The sequence below is a fragment of the Oncorhynchus clarkii genome, chromosome 9 (genome assembly GCF_045791955.1).
Source record: "Oncorhynchus clarkii lewisi isolate Uvic-CL-2024 chromosome 9, UVic_Ocla_1.0, whole genome shotgun sequence".
Classification (NCBI taxonomy): Eukaryota; Metazoa; Chordata; class Actinopteri; order Salmoniformes; family Salmonidae; genus Oncorhynchus; species Oncorhynchus clarkii.
The window spans coordinates 12,944,584-12,968,933 of NC_092155.1; the positions used below are offsets into that span (position 1 = coordinate 12,944,584).

Sequence of the window (24,350 nt, forward strand, 5' to 3'; positions counted from 1 at the left end):
TGCATAAAAGGTAAGACTGTAGTCTGTAGACTGTAGACTGTAGTCTGTAGACTGTAGAGGAGAAGATACATAAAAGGTAAGGCTGTAGTCTGTAGTCTGTAGTCTGTAGTCTGTAGACTGTAGACTGTAGTCTGTAGACTGTAGACTGTAGACTGTAGACTGTAGACTGTAGACTGTAGAGGAGAAGATACATAAAAGGTAAGACTGTAGACTGTAGACAGTAGACTGTAGAGGAGAAGATACATAAAATGTAAAACTGTAGACTGTAGACTGTAGAGGAGAAGAAGCATAAAAGGTAAGACTGTAGACTGTAGACTGTAGAGGAGAAGATACATAAAAGGTAAGACTGTAGACTGTAGACTGTAGACTGTAGACTGTAGTCTGTAGACTGTAGACTGTAGACTGTAGACTGTAGAGGAGAAGATACATAAAAGGTAAGACAGTAGACTGTAGTCTGTAGACTGTAGACTATAGACTGTAGACTGTAGAGGAGAAGATACATAAAAGGTAAGACAGTAGACTGTAGTCTGTAGTCTGTAGACTGTAGACTGTAGACTGTAGACTGTAGACTGTAGAGGAGAAGATACATAAAAGGTAAGACTGTAGTCTGTAGACTGTAGAGGAGAAGATACATAAAATGTAAGACAGTAGTCTGTAGACTGTAGACTGTAGAGGAGAAGATACATAAAAGGTAAGTCTGTAGACTGTAGACTGTAGTCTGTAGACTGTAGACTGTAGAGGAGAAGATACATAAAAGGTAAGACTGTAGACTGTAGACTGTAGACTGTAGACTGTAGTCTGTAGTCTGTAGACTGTAGAGGAGAAGATGCATAAAAGGTAAGACAGTAGACTGTAGTCTGTAGACTGTAGACTGTAGACTGTAGACTGTAGACTGTAGAGGAGAAGATACATAAAAGGTAAGACTGTAGACTGTAGACTGTAGACTGTAGACTGTAGTCTGTAGACTGTAGACTGTAGACTGTAGACTGTAGACTGTAGAGGAGAAGATACATAAAAGGTAAGACTGTAGTCTGTAGACTGTAGAGGAGAAGATGCATAAAAGGTAAGACAGTAGACTGTAGTCTGTAGTCTGTAGACTGTAGACTGTAGACTGTAGACTGTAGAGGAGAAGATACATAAAAGGTAAGATAGTAGACTGTAGACTGTAGACTGTAGACTGTAGTCTGTAGACAGTAGACAGTAGACAGTAGACTGTAGACTGTAGAGGAGAAGATACATAAAAGGTAAGATAGTAGACTGTAGACTGTAGTCTGTAGACAGTAGACAGTAGACTGTAGAGGAGAAGATACATAAAAGGTAAGATAGTAGACTGTAGACTGTAGACTGTAGACTGTAGACTGTAGACTGTAGACTGTAGACTGTAGTCTGTAGACAGTAGACAGTAGACTGTAGAGGAGAAGATACATAAAAGGTAAGATAGTAGACTGTAGACTGTAGACTGTAGAGGAGAAGATACATAAAAGGTAAGATAGTAGACTGTAGTCTGTAGACAGTAGACAGTAGACTGTAGACTGTAGACTGTAGACTGTAGACTGTAGACTGTAGACCGTAAACTGTAGACCGTAGACTGTAGACTGTAGACAGTAGACTGTAGACAGTAGACTGTAGACTGTAGACTGTATACTGTAGTCTAAGCAGGCTATGTGTCCTTTCATTCAGTGACTCAGTGAATCAATGTGGAGGGTTTGTTAAATGATGGTGTATGTACCAGGGTTGGGGGCTTAGTTTGATTTAGATTTATCCACTTAGATTCCAGTCAATTCAGGAAGTACACTGAAATTCCAATTCTCTCTTCAATGTTTTTCAATTAGGAAAATTTGGAATTTGAATTTGGTTTAGTTTCCGAATTGACGGGAATTGAAATGGAATTGACTCCAAACCCTGATATGTTGATAATCCTAGTGTGTGAGGGGTTTGTTTTACGGTTGTATGGTCTGTCATGTATTTTTCTCCTGTGTGTTATTACAGGAACTCAGTGCGTCTGGTGATCCGTAAGGTGCAGTACGCCCCAGAGAAGCCTGGTCCTCAGCCCATGGTGGAGACAACACGATCCTTCCTACTGTCAGATAGATCCCTACACCTAGAGGCCTCCCTGGATAAAGAGGTAGGATACAGGATACCGTAGGATAGGGGGGGGGGGGGGGGTGAGTGGGTTAACTACCTTGCCCAGGGGCATAACTTTACCTTGTCAGCTCTGTGATTCAATCCATCAACCTTTCGGCTACTGGCCCTACACTCTACCCACTAGGCTACCTGTCTCCCCTACACTCTACCCACTAGGCTACCTGTCTCCCCTACACTCTAACCACTAGGCTACCTGCCACCCCTTCACTCTAACCACTAGGCTACCTGCCACCCCTACACTCTAACCACTAGGCTACCTGCCGCCCCTACACTCTAACCACTAGGCTACCTGTCTCCCCAATACTCTAACCACTAGGCTACCTGCCACCCCTACACTCTAACCACTAGGCTACCTGTCTCCCCAACACTCTAACCACTAGGCTACCTGCCACCCCTACACTCTAACCACTAGGCTACCTGTCTCCCCTAGACTCTAACCACTAGGCTACCTGCCACCCCTACACTCTAACCACTAGGCTACCCGCCACCCATACACTCTAACCACTAGGCTACCTGCCACCCCTACACTCTAACCACTAGGCTACCTGTCTCCCCTACACTCTAACCACTCGTCTACCTGTCTCCCTTACACTCTAACCACTAGGCTACCTGTCTCCCCAACACTCTAACCACTAGACTACCTGCCACCCCTACACTCTAACCACTAGGCTACCTGTCTCCCCAATACTCTAACCACTAGGCTACCTGCCACCACTACAGTCTAACCACTAGGCTACCTGTCTCCCCAACACTCTAACCACTAGGCTACCTGCCACCCCTACACTCTAACCACTAGGCTAACTGTCTCCCCAACACTCTAACCACTAGGCTACCTGCCACCACTACAGTCTAACCACTAGTCTACCTGTCTCCCTTACACTCTAACCACTAGGCTACCTGTCTCCCCAACACTCTAACCACTAGGCTACCTGCCACCCCTACACTCTAACCACTAGGCTACCTGTCTCCCCAACACTCTAACCACTAGGCTACCTGTCTCCCCTACACTCTAACCACTAGGCTACCTGTCTCCCCTACACTCTAACCACTAGGCTACCTGCCACCCCTACACTCTAACCACTAGGCTACCTGACACCCCTACACTCTAACCACTAGGCTACCTGCCGCCCCTACACTCTAACCACTAGGCTACCTGCTGCCCCTACACTCTAACCACTAGGCTACCTGCCACCCCTACACTCTAACCACTAGGCTACCTGCCGCCCATACACTCTAACCACTAGGTTACCTGCCACCCCTACACTCTAACCACTAGGCTACCGGCCACCCATACACTCTAACCACTAGGCTACCTGCCACCCATACACTCTAACCACTAGTCTACCTGCCACCCCTACACTCTAACCACTAGGCTACCTGCCACTAGGCTACCTGCCACTAGTCTACCTGTCTCCCCTACACTCTAACCACTAGACTACCTGCTGCCCATACACTCTAACCACTAGGCTACCTGCCACCCCTACACTCTAACCACTAGGCTACCTGCCGCCCCTACACTCTAACCACTAGGCTACCTGCCACTAGGCTACCTGCCACTAGGCTACCTGCCACTAGGCTACCTGCCACTAGTCTACCTGTCTCCCCTACACTCTAACCACTAGACTACCTGCCGCCCATACACTCTAACCACTAGGCTACCTGCCACCCCTACACTCTAACCACCAGGCTACCTGCCACCCCTACACTCTAACCACTAGGCTACCTGTCTCCCCAACACTCTAACCACTAGGCTACCTGCCACCCCTTCACTCTAACCACTAGGCTACCTGTCTCCCCAACACTCTAACCACTAGGCTACCTGCCACCACTACAGTCTAACCACTAGTCTACCTGTCTCCCCTACACTCTAACCACTAGGCTACCTGTCTCCCCAACACTCTAACCACTAGGCTACCTGCCACCCCTACACTCTAACCACTAGGCTACCTGTCTCCCCAACACTCTAACCACTAGGCTACCTGTCTCCCCTACACTCTAACCATTAGGCTACCTGTCTCCCCTACACTCTAACCACTAGGCTACCTGCCACCCCTACACTCTAACCACTAGGCTACCTGTCGCCCCTACACTCTAACCACTAGTCTACCTGCCACCCCTACACTCTAACCACTAGGCTACCTGCCGCCCCTACACTCTAACCACTAGGCTACCTGCCACCCCTACACTCTAACCACTAGGCTACCTGCCGCCCCTACACTCTAACCACTAGGCTACCTGCCGCCCCTGCACTCTAACCACTAGGCTACCTGCCACCCTTACACTCTAACCACTAGGCTACCTGCCACCCCTACACTCTAACCACTAGGCTACCTGCCGCCCCTACACTCTAACCACTAGGCTACCTGCCACTAGGCTACCTGCCACTAGGCTACCTGCCACTAGGCTACCTGCCACTAGTCTACCTGTCTTCCCTACACTCTAACCACTAGACTACCTGCCGCCCATACACTCTAACCACTAGGCTACCTGTCTCCCCTACACTCTAACCACTAGGCTACCTGCCACCCCTACACTCTAACCACTAGGCTACCTGTCGCCCCTACACTCTAACCACTAGTCTACCTGCCACCCCTACACTCTAACCACTAGGCTACCTGCCGCCCCTACACTCTAACCACTAGGCTACCTGCCGCCCCTACACTCTAACCACTAGGCTACCTGCCGCCCATACACTCTAACCACTAGACTACCTGCCACCCCTACACTCTAACCACTAGGCTACCTGCCACCCCTACACTCTAACCACTAGACTACCTGCCACCCCTACACTCTAACCACTAGGCTACCTGTCTCCCCAATCCTCTAACCACTAGGCTACCTGCCACCCCTACACTCTAACCACTAGGCTACCTGTCTCCCCAACACTCTAACCACTAGGCTACCTGCCACCCCTACACTCTAACCACTAGGCTAACTGTCTCCCCAACACTCTAACCACTAGGCTACCTGCCACCACTACAGTCTAACCACTAGTCTACCTGTCTCCCTTACACTCTAACCACTAGGCTACCTGTCTCCCCAACACTCTAACCACTAGGCTACCTGCCACCCCTACACTCTAACCACTAGGCTACCTGTCTCCCCAACACTCTAACCACTAGGCTACCTGTCTCCCCTACACTCTAACCACTAGGCTACCTGTCTCCCCTACACTCTAACCACTAGGCTACCTGCCACCCCTACACTCTAACCACTAGGCTACCTGCCACCCCTACACTCTAACCACTAGGCTACCTGCCTCCCCTACACTCTAACCACTAGGCTACCTGCTGCCCCTACACTCTAACCACTAGGCTACCTGCCACCCCTACACTCTAACCACTAGGCTACCTGCCGCCCATACACTCTAACCACTAGGTTACCTGCCACCCCTACACTCTAACCACTAGGCTACCGGCCACCCATACACTCTAACCACTAGGCTACCTGCCACCCATACACTCTAACCACTAGTCTACCTGTCACCCCTACACTCTAACCACTAGGCTACCTGCCACTAGGCTACCTGCCACTAGTCTACCTGTCTCCCCTACACTCTAACCACTAGACTACCTGCTGCCCATACACTCTAACCACTAGGCTACCTGCCACCCCTACACTCTAACCACTAGGCTACCTGCCACTAGGCTACCTGCCACTAGGCTACCTGCCACTAGGCTACCTGCCACTAGTCTACCTGTCTCCCCTACACTCTAACCACTAGACTACCTGCCGCCCATACACTCTAACCACTAGGCTACCTGCCACCCCTACACTCTAACCACCAGGCTACCTGCCACCCCTACACTCTAACCACTAGGCTACCTGTCTCCCCAACACTCTAACCACTAGGCTACCTGCCACCCCTTCACTCTAACCACTAGGCTACCTGTCTCCCCAACACTCTAACCACTAGGCTACCTGCCACCACTACAGTCTAACCACTAGTCTACCTGTCTCCCCTACACTCTAACCACTAGGCTACCTGTCTCCCCAACACTCTAACCACTAGGCTACCTGCCACCCCTACACTCTAACCACTAGGCTACCTGTCTCCCCAACACTCTAACCACTAGGCTACCTGTCTCCCCTACACTCTAACCATTACTAGTCTACCTGCCACCAAAGCTGACAGTCAGCGCTTTAACTGAATAGTCATTATATCATTTCAAATCCAAAGTGCTGCAGTACAGAGACAAAACAACAAACGTTGTCACTGTCACAATATTTTTGGAGCTCACTGTATATTGACCCCCAACCCCTCCCCTTTCAGCGCTTTAACTGAATAGTCATTATATCATTTCAAATCCAAAGTGCTGCAGTACAGAGACAAAACAACAAACGTTGTCACTGTCACAATATTTTTGGAGCTCACTGTATATTGACCCCCAACCCCTCCCCTTTATCTCTCATTCTTGTTCTCTCTCTTTCATCCTCTCTTTCTGCCCCTCTCTTTCTCCCCCTCTCTCTCCCCTCTCTTTCTCCCCCTCTCTTTCTCTCCCTCTCTCTCCCCTCTCTCCCCCTCTCTTTCTCTCCCTCTCTCTCCCCCTCTCTCTCCCCTCTCTTTCTGCCCCTCTCTTTCTCCCCCGCTCTTTCTCCCCCTCTCTCTCTCCCCCTCTCTTTCTCCCCCTCTCTTTCTCTCCCTCTCTCTCCCCTCTATTTCTCTCCCTCTCTCTCCCCTCTCTCTCTCTCTCTCCCTCTCTTTCTCCCCTCTCTTTCTCTCCCCCTCTCTCCCCTCTCTTTCTCTCCCTCTCTTTCTCTCTATTTCTCTCCCTCTCTCTCCCCTCTCCCCTTTCTTTCTCTCCCCTCTCTTTCTCTCCCCTCTCTTTCTCCCCCTCTCTTTCTCTCCCTCTCTCGCCCCCTCTCTTTCTCTCCCCTCTCTTTCTCCCTCTCTCTTTATCTCCCTCTCTCGCCCCCTCTCTTTCTCTCCCTCTCTCTCAGCTCTACTACCATGGAGAACCTATCAGTGTGAATGTCCATGCAACCAACAACTCCACCAAAACAGTCAAGAGGTTGAAAGTCTCAGGTAAGACACACGCATGTCCTCAGACCAGGGGGTATGGTATCCTCAGACCAGGGGGTATGGTATCCTCATACTAGGGGGTATGGTATCCTCAGACCAGGGGGTATGGTATCCTCAGACCAGGGGGAATGGTATCCTCAGACCAGGGGGTATGGTATCTTCAGACCAGGGGGTATGGTATCCTCAGACCAGGGGGTATGGTATCCTCAGACCAGGTGGTATGGTATCCTCAGACCAGGGGGTGTGGTATCCTCAGACCAGGGGGTATGGTATCCTTAGAACAGGGGGTACGGTATCCTCAGACCAGGGGGTACGGTATCCTTAGAACAGGGGGTATGGCGTTATTGGAAACTCACGCTGTTCTGTGGGCAGGCCTGATGGTTTTGGAGTACAGCAGAAAGGACTTTATGCAGCAGGATAGGAGAATTAACGTAGCAGGATAGGAGAATTAACGTAGCAGGATAGGAGAATTAACATAGCAGGATAGGAGAATTAACGTAGCAGGATAGGAGAATTAACATAGCAGGATAGGAGAATTAACGGAGCAGGTTAGGAGAATTAACGTAGCAGGATAGGAGAATTAACGTAGCAGCATAGGAGAATTACCGTAGCAGGATAGGATAATTAACGTAGCAGCATAGGAGAATTAACGTAGCAGGATAGGAGAATTAACGTAGCAGGATAGGAGAATTAACGTAGCAGCATAGGAGAATTAACGTAGCAGGATAGGAGAATTAACGTAGCAGGATAGGAGAATTAACGTAGCAGGATAGGAGAATTAACGTAGCAGGATAGGAGAATTAACGTAGCAGGATAGGAGAATTAACGTAGCAGGATAGGAGAATTAACGTAGCAGGATAGGAGAATCAACGTAGCAGGATAGGATAATCAATGTTGCAGGATAGGAGAATTAACGTAGCAGGATAGGATAATTAACGTTGCAGGATAGGATAATTAACGTAGCAGGATAGGATAATTAACGTAGCAGGATAGGAGAATTAACGTTGCAGGTTAGGAGAATTAACATAGCAGGATAGGAGAATCAACGTAGCAGGATAGGAGAATCAACGTAGCAGGTTAGGAGAATCAACGTAGCAGGATAGGAGAATTAACGTAGCAGGATAGGAAAATCAACGTAGCAGGATAGGAGAATTAACGTAGCAGGATAGGAGAATTAACGTTGCAGGTTAGGAGAATTAACATAGCAGGATAGGAGAATCAACGTAGCAGGATAGGAGAATCAACGTAGCAGGTTAGGAGAATCAACGTAGCAGGATAGGAGAATTAACGTAGCAGGTTAGGAGAATCAACTTAGCAGGTTAGGAGAATCAACGTAGCAGGATAGGATAATTAACGTAGCAGGTTAGGATAATTAACGTAGCAGGTTAGGAGAATCAACTTAGCAGGTTAGGAGAAGGATTAGGGTTAGCTAAAATGCTAAAATTGTCCCAGACTAGGGCTGTTATGGTGACCGTATGTAACGGTTTTCTTCTGGTGAAAGAGAGGCGGACCAAAATGCAGTGTGGTTATTTTTGTACATCTTTAATAAAGATGAAAGTACAACAATCTACAAAACAAGAAACGTGAAAAAAACGAAACAGTCCTATCTGGTGCCACAAACACAAAGACGGGAACAATCACCCACAAAACCCAACACAAAACAGGCTACCTAAATATGGTTCCCAATCAGAGACAATGACTAAGACCTGTCTCTGATTGAGAACCATATCAGGCCAAACATAGAAATAGACAAACCAGACACACAACATAGAATGCCCACCCAGCTCACGTCCTGACCAACGCTAAAACAAGGAAAACACACAAGAACGATGGTCAGAACGTGACAGTACCCCCCTCCCCAAAGTGCGGTCGGAGACCGCACAACCTAAACCTATAGGGGAGGGTCTGGGTGGGCATCTGTCCGCGGTGGCGGCTCTGGCGCTGGACGTGGACCCCACTCCATAATTGTCTTAGTCCACCTCCTTAGCGTCCCTTGAGTGGCGACCCTCGCCGCTGACCTTGGCCTAGGAACCCTAACAACGGGTCCCACTGGACTGAGGGGCAGCTCGGGACTGAGGGGCAGCTCGGGACTGAGGGGCAGCTCGGGACTGAGGGGCAGCTCGGGACTGAGAGGAAGCTCAGGCAGGTTGATGGCTCTGGCAGATCCTGGCTGGCTGGTGGTTCTGGCAGATCCTGGCTGACTGGTGGTTCCGGCAGATCCTGGCTGACTGGCAGCTCTGGCAGATCCTGCCTGACTGGCGCATCCTGGCTGAATGGCGGATCCTGGCTGAATGGCGGATCTGGAAGATCCTGGCAGACTGGCGGATCCTGTTAGACTGGCGGATCCTGGCTGACTGACGGCTCTGGCAGATCCTGGCTGACTGGCAGTTCTGGCAGATCCTGGCTGACTGGCAGTTCTGGCAGATCCTGGCTGACTGGCAGTTCTGGCGGATCCTGGCTGACTGGCAGTTCTGGCGGATCCTGGCTGACTGGCGGATCCTGGCTGACTGTCGGATCCTGGCAGACTGGCGGCTCTGGCGGATCCTGGCTGACTGGCGGCTCTGGCGGATCCTGGCTGACTGGCGGCTCTGGCGGATCCTGGCTGACTGGCAGTTCTGGCGGATCCTGGCTGACTGGCAGTTCTGGCGGATCCTGGCTGACTGGCAGTTCTGGCGGATCCTGGCTGACTGGCGGATCCTGGCTGACTGGCGGATCTGTCGGATCCTGGCAGACTGGCGGCTCTGGCGGATCCTGGCTGACTGGCGGCTCTGGCGGATCCTGGCTGACTGGCAGTTCTGGCGGATCCTGGCTGACTGGCAGTTCTGGCGGATCCTGGCTGACTGGCGGCACTGGCGCTTCTGGACTGAGTGGCGGAAACTCTGGTAGTGCCGGACAGGCGGAAGCACCTGTTTTGATGGGACGGAGAGACAGTCTGGTGCGGGGTGCCGGCACTGGTGGTACCGGGCTGGGGACACACACCTCAGGGCGAATGCCTTGCATACTACGCCAAATCAACTGCTCTCTGTCTTCACACTCCCCCAATTCTATTAACACCTCCTCGAGTGTCTCCTCATCTCCCATCCGTTCACTCTCCTCCATTCTGTCCAATAACTCCTCGACCCTCTCAGACTCAGCCCTCAGCTTCGCCGATAGCTCCGATAACATCCATGGCTCCTTACGGTAAACGGGGGGAGTTGGCTCAGGTCTGGCTCCTGACTCTGCCACACTCTCCCTGTGCCCCCACCAAGACATTTTTGGGGCTGCCTCTCGGGCTTCCAGCCGCTCTGCCGTGCTAGCTCCTCATAATGCCGCCTCTCTGCTTTCGCTGCCTCCGGCTCGGCTTTGGGGCGGCAATATTCCCCTGGCTCTGCCCAGGGTCCTTTCCCGTCAAGGATCTCCTCCCAAGTCCATTTCTCCAAATAGTGCAGCCTCTCCCACTGCTGCTGCTGCTGCTGCTGCTGCTGCTGCTGCTGCTGCTGCTGCTGCTGCCTCTGTTGCTTCTCCTGCTGCTGCTGCTGTTGCTCCTGCTGCACCTGTCACTTCTCCTGCTGCTGCTGCTGCTGCTGCCTCTGTTGCTTCTCCTGCTGCTGCCTTTGCTGCTGCTGCTGTTGCTCCTGCTGCACCTGTTGCTTCTCCTGCTGCTGCTGTTGCTGCTGCCTCTGTTTACCACGCCGCTTGGTCCTTGGTTGGTGGGTGATTCTGTAACGGTTTTCTTCTGGTGAAAGAGAGGCGGACCAAAATGCAGTGTGGTTAGTTTTGTACATCTTTAATAAAGATGAAAATACAACAATCTACAAAACAAGAAACGTGAAAAAAACGAAACAGTCCTATCTGGTGCCACAAACACAAAGACAGGAACAATCACCCACAAAACCCAACACAAAACAGGCTACCTAAATATGGTTCCCAATCAGAGACAATGACTAACACCTGCCTCTGATTGAGAACCATATCAGGCCAAACATAGAAATAGACAAACCAGACACACAACATAGAATGCCCACCCAGCTCACGTCCTGACCAACACTAAAACAAGGAAAACACACAAGAACGATGGTCAGAACGTGACACCGTATTACTGCCACACCGGCATTCACAAGTCTTGACCGCAGTCAAATTCCACGTGACCGGTGAGTCACGGTATCTAGGCTTCTCCAAAACTGCCCTCTGATGGCCATTAGTTATCTACCAAATTTGATAACAGCTAATTACTAATGTCCTGGTAGTAACAGCTAATTACTAATGGCCTGGTAATAACAGCTAATTACTAATGGCCTGGCAATAACAGCTAATTACTAATGGCCTGGTAATAACAGCTAATTACTAATGTCCTGGTAATAACAGCTAATTACTAATGGCCTGGTAATAACAGCTAATTACTAATGGCCTGGTAATAACAGCTAATTACTAATGTCCTGGTACTAACAGCTAATTACTAATGTCCTGGTAATAACAGCTAATTACTAATGTCCTGGTAATAACAGCTAATTACTAATGGCCTGGTAATAACAGCTAATTACTAATGGCCTGGTAATAACAGCTAATTACTAATGTCCTGGTAATAACAGCTAATTACTAATGGCCTGGTAATAACAGCTAGTTACTAATGTCCTGGTAATAACAGCTAATTACTAATGTCCTGGTAATAACAGCTAATTACTAATGTCCTGGTAATAACAGCTAATTACTAATGTCCTGGTAATAACAGCTAATTACTAATGGCCTGGTAATAACAGCTAGTTACTAATGTCCTGGTAATAACAGCTAATTACTAATGTCCTGGTAATAACAGCTAATTACTAATGGCCTGGTAATAACAGCTAGTTACTAATGGCCTGGTAATAACAGCTAATTACTAATGTCCTGGTAATAACAGCTAATTACTAATGGCCTGGTAATAACAGCTAATTACTAATGTCCTGGTAATAACAGCTAGTTACTAATGGCCTGGTAATAACAGCTAATTACTAATGTCCTGGTAATAACAGCTAATTACTAATGGCCTGGTAATAACAGCTAATTACTAATGGCCTGGTAATAACAGCTAGTTACTAATGGCCTGGTAATAACAGCTAATTACTAATGTCCTGGTAATAACAGCTAGTTACTAATGGCCTGGTAATAACAGCTAATTACTAATGGCCTGGTAATAACAGCTAGTTACTAATGGCCTGGTAATAACAGCTAATTACTAATGGCCTGGTAATAACAGCTAGTTACTAATGGCCTGGTAATAACAACTAATTACTAATGTCCTGGTAATAACAGCTAGTTACTAATGGCCTGGTAATAACAGCTAATTACTAATGGCCTGGTAATAACAGCTAGTTACTAATGGCCTGGTAATAACAGCTAATTACTAATGGCCTGGTAATAACAGCTAGTTACTAATGGCCTGGTAATAACAGCTAATTACTAATGGCCTGGTAATAACAGCTAGTTACTAATGGCCTGGTAATAACAGCTAATTACTAATGGCCTGGTAATAACAGCTAATTACTAATGGCCTGGTAATAACAGCTAGTTACTAATGGCCTGGTAATAACAGCTAATTACTAATGTCCTGGTAATAACAGCTAGTTACTAATGGCCTGGTAATAACAGCTAGTTACTAATGGCCTGGTAATAACAGCTAATTACTAATGGCCTGGTAATAACAGCTAATTACTAATGGCCTGGTAATAACAGCTAATTACTAATGGCCTGGTAATAACAGCTAATTACTAATGGCCTGGTAATAACAGCTAGTTACTAATGGCCCAGTAAATAGCACTCTATTGTGCATCTAATCCACACGTGTCAAACTCATTAGACGGAGGGAAAGTGTCTGCGGGTGCTCCTCCCTGGTACTTGATTGATGCCTTAAGGTCACTAATTAGTAAGGAACTCCCCACACCTGGTCGTCTAGGTCTTAATTGAAAGGAAAAGCAAAAACCCATAACCCACAGACACTAGGCCCTCACTAGGCCCATACTAGGGCCCCTCACTAGGCCCATACTAGGGCCCCTCACTAGGGCCTCACTAGGCCCATCAACTTTCCTAATATTGAACAAATTGCTTTGCGCATTCATTTTTTTGTGGACTTTTTCAAAATACAAAATTCAAAAGGCACTCGCACATCTGAGCAAACGTTTTGCAGGTGCCTGGCAACAGTTGAACAAGATGAAGGAAAACGGAAACCGCACACTGCTCTTGATAGTATCACTGATCTTTAATAAACTTACGTATCGGTCTTGCGGCCTCCGTCAGAGTATTTGTGAATATTTTTTAATTAGCACCCTTATGTAGACCTAGCCACACCCATATCCGCTCCACACATCGAAGGGGGTTGGAGGCAAAGGAAAAACAAATCAGTATTACCAAATATAACAATATGTATTTCATAATTATTCGTATAAAGTGTGTAAATAAGACGTATTCAACACGTCTGTAAAACCACAATGAGGACATAGCAAGTTTTCATTAGTCATTGGGTACATCGTACTAAAAACATCAGAGTAATCTTAAATAGGCACTTAATTCATGTTCAAATTCACAACATAACATACATAGTGTCACGCTCGTCGTAATGAGTAGACCAAGGCTCAGCGTGTGTAGAGTTCCACATATTTTTAATAAATCAAAACTCAAACAAAAACAATAAAGCACAAACGAAACATGAAGCTACTGGTGTGCACACCGGCAACGAACTGTAGACAAGATCCCACAAACACAATGGGGAAAATGGCTACCTAAATATGATCCCCAATCAGAGACAACGATAAACAGCTGCCTCTGATTGGGAACCATATCAGGCCAACATAGAAATACAATTCACCAAGGTGACCCACCCTAGTACATATCACGCCCCAATCCAACATAGATAATAAACAGCTTTCCATGGCCAGGGCGTGACACATAGGCATTTCATCATTAAGTCCTTTAGGAAATAATGTCTGGAGAGTGAAAATCCTAAAACATTCTATTTTACTCAGAGTATTATTATTATCTCCTCCCCTGTCTGATATCTTAACTTCCTCTATGCCACAAAATCTAAAGTTCACTGATTCTCTGTGTAATGATTTTCTTCTTCCTCTGACGAGGACTATGAAATATCGGACCAATGCGCAGCGTGGTAAGTGTCCATAATATATTTATTAAACTGAACACAGAATACAAAAGAAGAAGGAAAATAAATGAAAACCGAAACAGTTCTGTATGGAAAACGCAGACACAGAAAACAACTACCCACAAATCATAGTGGGAAAACAGGCTGCCTAAGTATGGTTCTCAATCAGAGACAACGATAACCAGCTGCCTCTGATTGGGAACCATACTAGGCCGAAACATAGAAATACAAAACCTAGAATACAAAACATAGAATGCCCACCCCAACTCACGCCCTGACCAAACTAAAACAGAGACATAAAAAAGGTCAGAACGTGACACTCTGTCTGAGAGAACGAGAGGTTTTACCTACTTAACACAGCCCACGTGGACATTTAATAATGTAGATAAATGGGTGGTGGAGCACATAATAATGTAATTTATTTGGAACCGTTTTCCTGTGTGTGGGTGGCAGAAATATTCACACTTCATCATGTTGTTGCACTGTGCGCATCCTCTGCATTTATAGCTACCATTCAGAAGAGGGCGTAAAAGAGCCTGGCTCGTTTTCTTTTGTGGTTGGCTGTTGGCATGAGACAATTTATCGCGTAAATTGTGACCTCTCCTATATACAATAATTGGTGGATTTTTGAATATGCCAGTGTTTCTTGACCACATCTCCCACTTTGCTCGGGTTCAAAGTATATGTGGTGGTGAACATTACAGTGTTCTTTAGCTTCAGCGGGTCCTTTTTGTAGCAGTTCATCTCGTGTGTTTTCCAATGCCAAATGAAGAGCTTCATCCACACATTGTGGTGAATAGCCTCTTCACAGAAACCTACTGTGCATCTCCGCTGCTTTTTCTAGATAGTCCTCTGTGGCGTGTCATATACGGCTCAGTCTGATAAACTGGCTTCTAGGAAGTCCTCTCTTTAATGGCTCAGGATGGAAGCTGTCCCCCTGTAATAGAGTATTTATGTCCGTTTCTTTTCTATACAGAGTTGTAAACAGGGTTCCATTTGATTTCTCAATCCACATACCAAGGTAATGACCACGTTGAGTGTCACGTTCAATAGTGAATTTGAGATGGGGGTCAATGTCATTGAGTAATGCCATAAAGTCTGACAGCTCTCTCTCCTACAGCGTGTCTCCTACAGCGTGTCTCCGACAGCGTGTCTCCTACAGTGTGTGTGTTTTCCTACTGTGTTAACCCTCTCTCTCTCCCCTGCTGCAGTTCGCCAGTATGCTGACATTTGTCTGTTCAGTACGGCTCAGTACAAGTGTCCTGTTGCACAGGAAGAGGCAGAGTGAGTCCCCTTCTCTCCATCCCTGTCTCCTTCTCTCCAAACCTCTCTCCATCCCTGTACACTTCTCTCCATCCCTGTCTCCTTCTCTCCAAATCTCTCTCTCCATCCCTGTCTCCTTCTCTCCAAACCTCTCTCTCCATCCCTGTCTCCTTCTCTCCATCCCCGTCTCCTTCTCTCCAAACCTCTCTCTCCATCCCTGTATCCTTCTCTCCATCCCTTTATCCTTCTCTCCAAACCTCTCTCTCCATCCCTGTCTCCTTCTCTCCATCCCTGTCTCCTTCTCTCCATCCCTGTCCCCTTCTCTCCAAACCTCTCTCTCCATCCCTGTCCCCTTCTCTCCAAACCTATCTCTCCATCCATGTCTCCTTCTCTCCAAACCTCTCTCTCCATCCCCGTACCCTTCTCTCCATCCCCGTACCCTTCTCTCCATCCCTGTCTCCTTCTCTCCATCCCTGTCTCCTTCTCTCCAAACCTCTCTCTCCATCCCTGTCTCCTTCTCTACATCCCTGTATCATTCTCTCCATCCCTGTCCCCTTCTCTCCATCATTGTCTCCTTCTCTCCAAACCTCTCTCTCCATCCCTGTCCCCTTCTCTACAAAACTCTCTCTCCATCCCTGTCTCCTTCTCTCCAAACCTCTCTCCATCCCTGTCTCCTTCTCTCCAAACTCTTCTCTCCATCCCTGTCTCCTTCTCTCCATCCCTGTCTCCTTCTCTCCAAACCTCTCTCTCCATCCCCGTCTCCTTCTCTCCAAACCTCTCCCTGTATCCCTGTATCCTTCTCTCTATCCCTTTATCCTTCTCTCCAAACCTCTCTCTCCATCCCTGTCTCCTTCTCTCCATCCCTGTCTCCTTCTCTCCATCCCCGTCTCCTTCTCTCCAAACCTCTCTCTCCATCCCTGTATCCTTCTCTCCATCCCTTTATCCTTCTCTACAAACCTCTCTCTCCATCCCTGTCTCCTTCTCTCCATCCCTGTCTCCTTCTCTCCATCCCTGTCCCCTTCTCTCCAAACCTCTCTCTCCATCCCTGTCCCCTTCTCTCCAAACCTCTCTCTCCATCCTTGTACCCTTCTCTCCATCCCTGTACCCTTCTCTCCATCCCTGTCTCCTTCTCTCCATCCCTGTCTCCTTCTCTCCAAACCTCTCTCTTCATCCCTGTCTCCTTCTCTCCACCCCTGTATCCTCTCCATCCCTGTCCCCTTCTCTCCATCACTGTCTCCTTCTCTCCAAACCTCTCTCCATCCCTGTCTCCTTCTCTCCAAACCTCTCTCTCCATCCCTGTCTCCTTCTCTCCAAACCTCTCTCTCCATCCCTGTCTCCTTCTCTCCAAACCTCTCTCTCCATCCCTGTCTCCTTCTCTCCAAACCTCTCTCTCCATCCCTGTCTCCTTCTCTCCAAACCTCTCTCTCCATCCCTGTCTCCTTCTCTCCAAACCTCTCTCTCCATCCCTGTCTCCTCTTCTCCAAACCTCTCTCTCCATCCCTGTCTCCTTCTCTCCAAACCTCTCTCTCCATCCCTGTCTCATCTTCTCCAAACCTCTCTCTCCATCCCTGTCTCCTTCTCTCCAAACTGCTCTCTCCATCCCTGTACCCTTCTCTCCTAACCTCTCTCTCCATCCCTGTATCCTTCTCTCCACCCCTGTATCCTTCTCTCCATCCCTGTCCCCTTCTCTCCATCACTGTCTCCTTCTCTCCAAACCTCTCTCCATCCCTGTCTCCTTCTCTCCAAACCTCTCTCTCCATCCCTGTCTCCTTCTCTCCAAACCTCTCTCTCCATCCCTGTCTCCTTCTCTCCAAACCTCTCTCTCCATCCCTGTCTCCTTCTCTCCAAACCTCTCTCTCCATCCCTGTCTCCTTCTCTCCAAACCTCTCTCTCCATCCCTGTCTCCTCTTCTCCAAACCTCTCTCTCCATCCCTGTCTCCTTCTCTCCAAACCTCTCTCTCCATCCCTGTCTCATCTTCTCCAAACCTCTCTCTCCATCCCTGTCTCCTTCTCTCCAAACTGCTCTCTCCATCCCTGTACCCTTCTCTCCTAACCTCTCTCTCCATCCCTGTCTCCTTCTCTCCTAACCTATCTCTCCATCCCTGTCTCCTTCTCTCCAAACTGCTCTCTCCATCCCTGTACCCTTCTCTCCTAACCTCTCTCTCCATCCCTGTCTCCTTCTCTCCTAACCTCTCTCTCCATCCCTGTATCCTTCTCTCCAAACTGCTCTCTCCATCCCTGTACCCTTCTCTCCTAACCTCTCTCTCCATCCCTGTACCCTTCTCTCCTAACCTCTCTCTCCATCCCTGTCTCCTTCTCTCCTAACCTCTCTCTCCATCCCTGTCTCCTTCTCTCCTAACCTCTCTCTCCATCCCTGTCTCCTTCTCTCCAAACCTCTCTCTCCATCCCTGTCTCCTTCTCTCCAAACCTCTCTCTCCATCCCTGTCTCCTTCTCTCCAAACCTCTCTCTCCATCCCTGTCTCCTTCTCTCCAAACCTCTCTCTCCATCCCTGTCTCCTATTCTCCAAACCTCTCTCTCCATCCCTGTCTCCTTCTCTCCAAACCTCTCTCTCCATCCCTGTCTCATCTTCTCCAAACCTCTCTCTCCATCCCTGTCTCCTTCTCTCCAAACTGCTCTCTCCATCCCTGTACCCTTCTCTCCTAACCTCTCTCTCCATCCCTGTCTCCTTCTCTCCACCCCTGTATCCTTCTCTCCATCCCTGTCCCCTTCTCTCCATCACTGTCTCCTTCTCTCCAAACCTCTCTCCATCCCTGTCTCCTTCTCTCCAAACCTCTCTCTCCATCCCTGTCTCCTTCTCTCCAAACCTCTCTCTCCATCCCTGTCTCCTTCTCTCCAAACCTCTCTCTCCATCCCTGTCTCCTTCTCTCCAAACCTCTCTCTCCATCCCTGTCTCCTTCTCTCCAAACCTCTCTCTCCATCCCTGTCTCCTCTTCTCCAAACCTCTCTCTCCATCCCTGTCTCCTTCTCTCCAAACCTCTCTCTCCATCCCTGTCTCATCTTCTCCAAACCTCTCTCTCCATCCCTGTCTCCTTCTCTCCAAACTGCTCTCTCCATCCCTGTACCCTTCTCTCCTAACCTCTCTCTCCATCCCTGTCTCCTTCTCTCCTAACCTATCTCTCCATCCCTGTCTCCTTCTCTCCAAACTGCTCTCTCCATCCCTGTACCCTTCTCTCCTAACCTCTCTCTCCATCCCTGTCTCCTTCTCTCCTAACCTCTCTCTCCATCCCTGTACCCTTCTCTCCAAACTGCTCTCTCCATCCCTGTACCCTTCTCTCCTAACCTCTCTCTCCATCCCTGTACCCTTCTCTCCTAACCTCTCTCTCCATCCCTGTCTCCTTCTCTCCTAACCTCTCTCTCCATCCCTGTCTCCTTCTCTCCTAACCTCTCTCTCCATCCCTGTACCCTTCTCTCCTAACCTCTCTCTCCATCCCTGTCTCCTTCTCATCCTCCTTCTCTTCTTCTTTGTCTCGTCTGTGAGAGAGAGAGAATAATGCAGGCATATTGTGTGGCCAAACAGACACTCACTTTCAGTAGTGTTTTTAATAGTTTTGTTGTATTATTTCTGCCTATCTTCTACCTCATATTGTATGGCCCTCTATGACATCACCCAACCCCCTTTCTGCTGGCACTGCGATGCCAGAATACCCCTCTCCTCCCCACCCCCCATCTACCCCTTCTCAACAGCCATAGGTAACCTCATCTTATCCCGTCTAGTAACATCACAGCCCCTTGTCTCCTTGTTATGACATCTTAGAGTCAGTGTTTCCCCCCCCCCTGTACTGTAGTTTTACAGGTGACTGATGTAGTTCTGCACAGATGTGACACCTACAAAAAGTCTGTGGGCCGTGCCTCCGACCGGTGAGTAGAGGAGGAGCGACTGGCTAGGCCTTGACCCAAAATGGCCGCCCAAGACGTAACCCCCAGAGCTCCCAGACCCAGACCTCCCCACAACCCCAGTACCTGTCTTGATTTTTGGTGTCACCAAAACTTTCCCTCGTGGCCTAAATCGAGATGCCCGACCTCCCACTCTGATAACTATCCTCCTTGTCCCCTGTTATTCAGTCCTCCACAATAAGCCACTGGCCCCAAAACCCAATATCCTTTCTCTCAAATAAAGAGGATTCTCTCCCAGTCTAGTCCCCTTCAATGCCCCTCTCCCTCCCTGTTCCAGCATCTCACAGATCCTTTCTTTTCCTCTCTTCTTTCCTTACTGCTTCCCCAGCGTTGTCCTATACAAGAGGGACTAGGAACCCATCACATATGACATAAATAATCAATCATTTTCTCTCTCTCACCATCCTCCACAGTGACCAGGTGTCCCCCAGCAGTACGTTCTGTAAGGTGTACACCCTGACTCCCACGCTCACCAACAACCGAGAAAAGAGAGGCCTGGCTCTGGATGGCAAGCTGAAGCACGAAGACACCAATCTGGCCTCCAGCACTATGTAAGACATTACATAGAGAGCGGGAGAGAGAGAGAGAGACTAGAGAAAGACATGAGAGAGAGAGAGAGAGAGAGAGACTAGAGAAACACATTATAGAGAGAGAGAGAAAGAGAGAGAGAGAGACATTACAGAGAGAGAGAGAGAGAGAGAGAGACTAGATAAACACATTACAGAGAGAGAGAGACTAGAGAAACACATTATAGAGAGAGAGAGAGAGAGAGAGAGAGAGAGAGAGAGAGAGAGACATTACACAGAGAGAGAGAGACTAGAGAAACACATTAGAGAGAGAGAGAGAGAGAGAGAGATTACAGATAGAGAGAGAGAGAGAGAGACTAGAGAAACACTACAGAGAGAGAGAGAGACTAGAGAAACACATTACAGAGAGAAAGAGACTAGAGAAACACATTATAGAGAGAGAGAGAGAGAGAGAGAGAGAGACATTACAGAGAGAGAGAGATAGACTAGAGAAACACATTACAGAGAGAGAGAGAGAGAGACTATAGAAACACATTACAGAGAGAGAGAGAGACTAGAGAAACACATTATAGAGAGAGAGAGAGAGAGAGAGAGAGAGAGAGAGAGAGAGAGAGAGAGACATTACACAGAGAGAGAGAGACTAGAGAAACACATTAGAGAGAGAGAGAGAGAGAGAGATTACAGAGAGAGAGAGAGAGACTAGAGAAACACTACAGAGAGAGAGAGAGAGAGAGAGAGAGAGAGAGACTAGAGAAACACATTACAGAGAGAAAGAGACTAGAGAAACACATTATAGAGAGAGAGAGAGAGAGAGAGAGAGACATTACAGAGAGAGAGAGATAGACTAGAGAAACACATTACAGAGAGAGAGAGAGAGAGACTATAGAAACACATTACAGAGAGAGAGAGAGAGAGAGAGAGAGAGAGAGAGAGAGGGAGAGAGAGAGACTAGAGAGACAGAGAGATGAGAAAATAGACAGAGAGAGAGAGAGAGAGACGAGAGAGACAGAGAGACGATAGAGAGACGATAGAGAGAGACAGATAGACGAGAGACGATAGAGAGAGACAGAGAGACGATAGAGACGAGAGACGATAGAGACAGAGAGACAGCAAGACGATAGAGACAGAGAGACGAGAGACGATACAGAGAGACAGAGAGTCTGTAGCACCCGGCCTCACCCTACGAGAATCTGAAGTCAAATGGCTACTGTTTGCTGGTGCTTCTGTCCCCAACCAAGGAGGGCCTACAGCAGCACCTAGATCTTCTGCACAGATTCTGTCAGACCTGGGCCCTGACAGACCTGGGCCCTGACAGACCTGGGCCCTGACAGACCTGGGCCCTGACAGACCTGGGCCCTGACAGTAAATCGCAGTAAGACCAAAATAATGGGGTTCCAAAAAATGTCCAGTTGCCAGGACAACAAATACAAATTCCGTCTAGACACTGTTGCCCTGGAGGACACAAAAACTATACATACCTCGACATAAACATCAGCACGACAGGTAACTTCCACAAAGCTGAGAGACAAGGCAAGAAGGGCCTTCTATGCCATCAAAAGGAGCATAGAACTCTTCATCCCAATTAGGATCTGGCTAAAAATACTTGAATCAGTTATAGAACCCATTGACCAACAAATTGAGACACTGCATGCAGAATTCTGCAAAAATATCCCCCATGTACAACTTAAAACACCAAATAATGCATGCAGAGCAGAATTAGGCCGATACCCGCTAATAATCAAAATCCAAAAAGGAGCTGTTAAATTCTACAACCACCTAAAAGGAAGCGATTCCCAAACCTTCCTTAACAAAACCATCACCTACAGAGACATAAACCTGGAGAAGAGTCCCCTATGCAAGCTGGTCCTGAGTCTCTGTTCACAAACTCAAACACACCCACAGAGCCCCAGGACAGAAACACAATTAGACCCAAACAAATCATGAGAAAACAAAAAGATAATTACTTGACACATTGGAAAGAATTTACAAGAAAACAGAGAAAACTAGAATGCTATTTGGGCCTAAACAGAGAGTACACAGCGGCAGAATACCTGACCACTGTGACTGACCCAAAATGAAGGAAAGCTTTGACTATGTTCAGACTCAGTGAACATATCCTTGCTATTGAGAAAGGCCGCCGTAGGCAGATATGGTTCTCAAGAGAAGACAGGCTATGTGCTCACTGCCCACAAAATGAGGTGGAAACTGAGCTGCACTTCCTAACCTCCTGCCCAATGTATGACCATATTAGAGACATACAGTATTTCCCTCAGATTACACAGATCCACAAAGAAATACCACAGTGTGACATCACAGCAGCAAGATTTGTGACCTGTTGCCACGAGAAAAGGGCAACCAGTGAAGAACATCGTTACGAAACTGTATATAGACAATTACATTTGAAATGTCTATTCCTTTGGAACTTGTGTGTAATGTTTACTGTACATTTTTTAGTTCACTTGCTTTGGCAGTGTAAACATGTAAACTTGAATTGAAGAGAGCGGAAGAGAAGAGAGAAGCGAGGAAGCGAGGAGAGAGGTGAGAAAGAGAGGAGAGAAAGAGAGGAGAGAGGAAGCGAGGAGAGAGGAGAGAGCACACATTGAGAAAGTATTCAGACCCCTTGACTTTTCTCATGTTGTTACGTTACAGTCTTACTCCAAAATTGATTAAATTGTTTTTTTTCCCTCATCAATCTACACACAATAACCCATAATGACAAAGCAAAAATAGATTTTGAAATGTTTGCAAATGTATTACTAATAAAAAAAATGGAAATATCAAATTTACATAAGTATTCAGACCCTTTACTCAGTACTTTGTTGAAGTACCTTTGGCAGTGATTACAGCCTCAAGTCTTCTTGGGTATGACTCTACAAGCTTGGGACACCTGTATTTGGGGAGTTTCTCCCATTCTATGCAGTTCCTCTCAAGCTCTGTCAGGTTGGGTAGGGACCATCGCTGCTCCGCAATTTTTAGGTCTCTCCAGAGATGTTCGATCGTTTTGAAGTCTGGGCTCTGTCACTCAAGGACATTCAGAGACGTGTCCTAAAGCCACTCCTGCATTGTCTTGGCTGTGTGCTTAGGGTCGTTGTCCTGTTGGAAGGTGAACCTTCGCCCCAGTCTGAGGTCCTGAGCGCTTTGGAGCAGGTTTTCATCAAAATTCTCTCTGTACTTTGCTCCGTTCATATTTCCCTCGATCCTGGCTAGTCTCCCTGTACCTGCTGCTGAAAAACATCCCCACATCATGATGCTGCCACCACCATGCTTCACCGTAGGGATGGTGCCAGGTTTCCTCCAGACGTGACGCTTGACATTCAGGCTAAAGAGTTCAATCTTGGTTTCATCAGACCAGAGAATCTTGTTTCTCATGGTCTGAGAGTCTTTAGGTGCTTCTTGGCAAACTCCAAGCGGGCTGTCATGTGCCTTTTACTGAGGAATGGCTTCCGTCTGGCCACTCAACCATAAAGACCTGATTGGTGGAGTACTGCAGAGATGGATGTCCTTACTGAAGGTCACCTCCCTGACCAAGGCCCTTCTTCCCCGATTGCTCAGTTTGGCCAGGCGGCCAGCTCTGGAAGAGCCTTAGTGGTTCCAAACTTCATCCTTTTAAGAATGATGGAGACCATTGTGTTCTTGGGGCCCTTTAATGCTGCAGAAATTTTTCGTACCCTTCCACAGATCTGTGCCTCGACACAATCCTGTCACGGAGCTCTACGGACAATTCCTTTCACCTCGTGGCTTGGTTTTTGCTCTGACATGCACTGTCAACTGTGGGACCTTATGTAGACAGGTGTGTGCCTTTTCAAATCATGTCCAATCGATTGAATTTACCACAGGTGAACTCCAATCAAGTTGTAGAAACATCTCAAGGATGATCAATGGAAACAGGATGCACCTGAGCTCAATTTCGAGTCTCATAGCAAAGGGTTTGACTACTTATATAAATATGTATTTCTGTTTTTAATTTTTAATACATCTGCAAAAATGTCTAAAAACCATTATGGGGTATTGTGTGTAGATTGCTGAGGATTTTTTAATTTATTGAATCCATTTTAGAATAAGGCTGTAACGTAACAAAATGTGGAAAAAGTCAAGGGGTCTGAATAATTCCCTAATGCATTGTATGCACAAACAACAATAAGCAACGTTACACTCAAATCTGAGATTCTCACACACACACACACACACACACACACACACACACACACACACACACACACACACACACACACACACACACACACACACACACACACACACACACACACACACACACACACACACATGTATAGAAACACACACACATGTATAGAAACACACACACACGTATAGAAACACAAACACACACGTGTAGAAACACACACACAC

The 24,350-nt window shown here is 47.6% G+C and overlaps 1 protein-coding gene across 3 annotated transcripts in view; it reads left to right on the top strand.

The window, feature by feature from the left end:
* The window catches only part of LOC139415903 (arrestin red cell-like), a 104,326-nt gene that overhangs the window by 74,454 nt on the left and 5,522 nt on the right, over positions 1-24,350 (top strand). For all 3 annotated transcript variants that reach the window (XM_071164063.1, XM_071164064.1, XM_071164062.1), the window contains exons 8-11: positions 1,990-2,125; positions 7,087-7,171; positions 15,488-15,560; positions 19,869-20,006. In XM_071164063.1, coding sequence (XP_071020164.1) covers positions 1,990-2,125; positions 7,087-7,171; positions 15,488-15,560; positions 19,869-20,006 — 432 coding nt within the window. The remainder of the gene's footprint in view (positions 1-1,989; positions 2,126-7,086; positions 7,172-15,487; positions 15,561-19,868; positions 20,007-24,350) is intronic.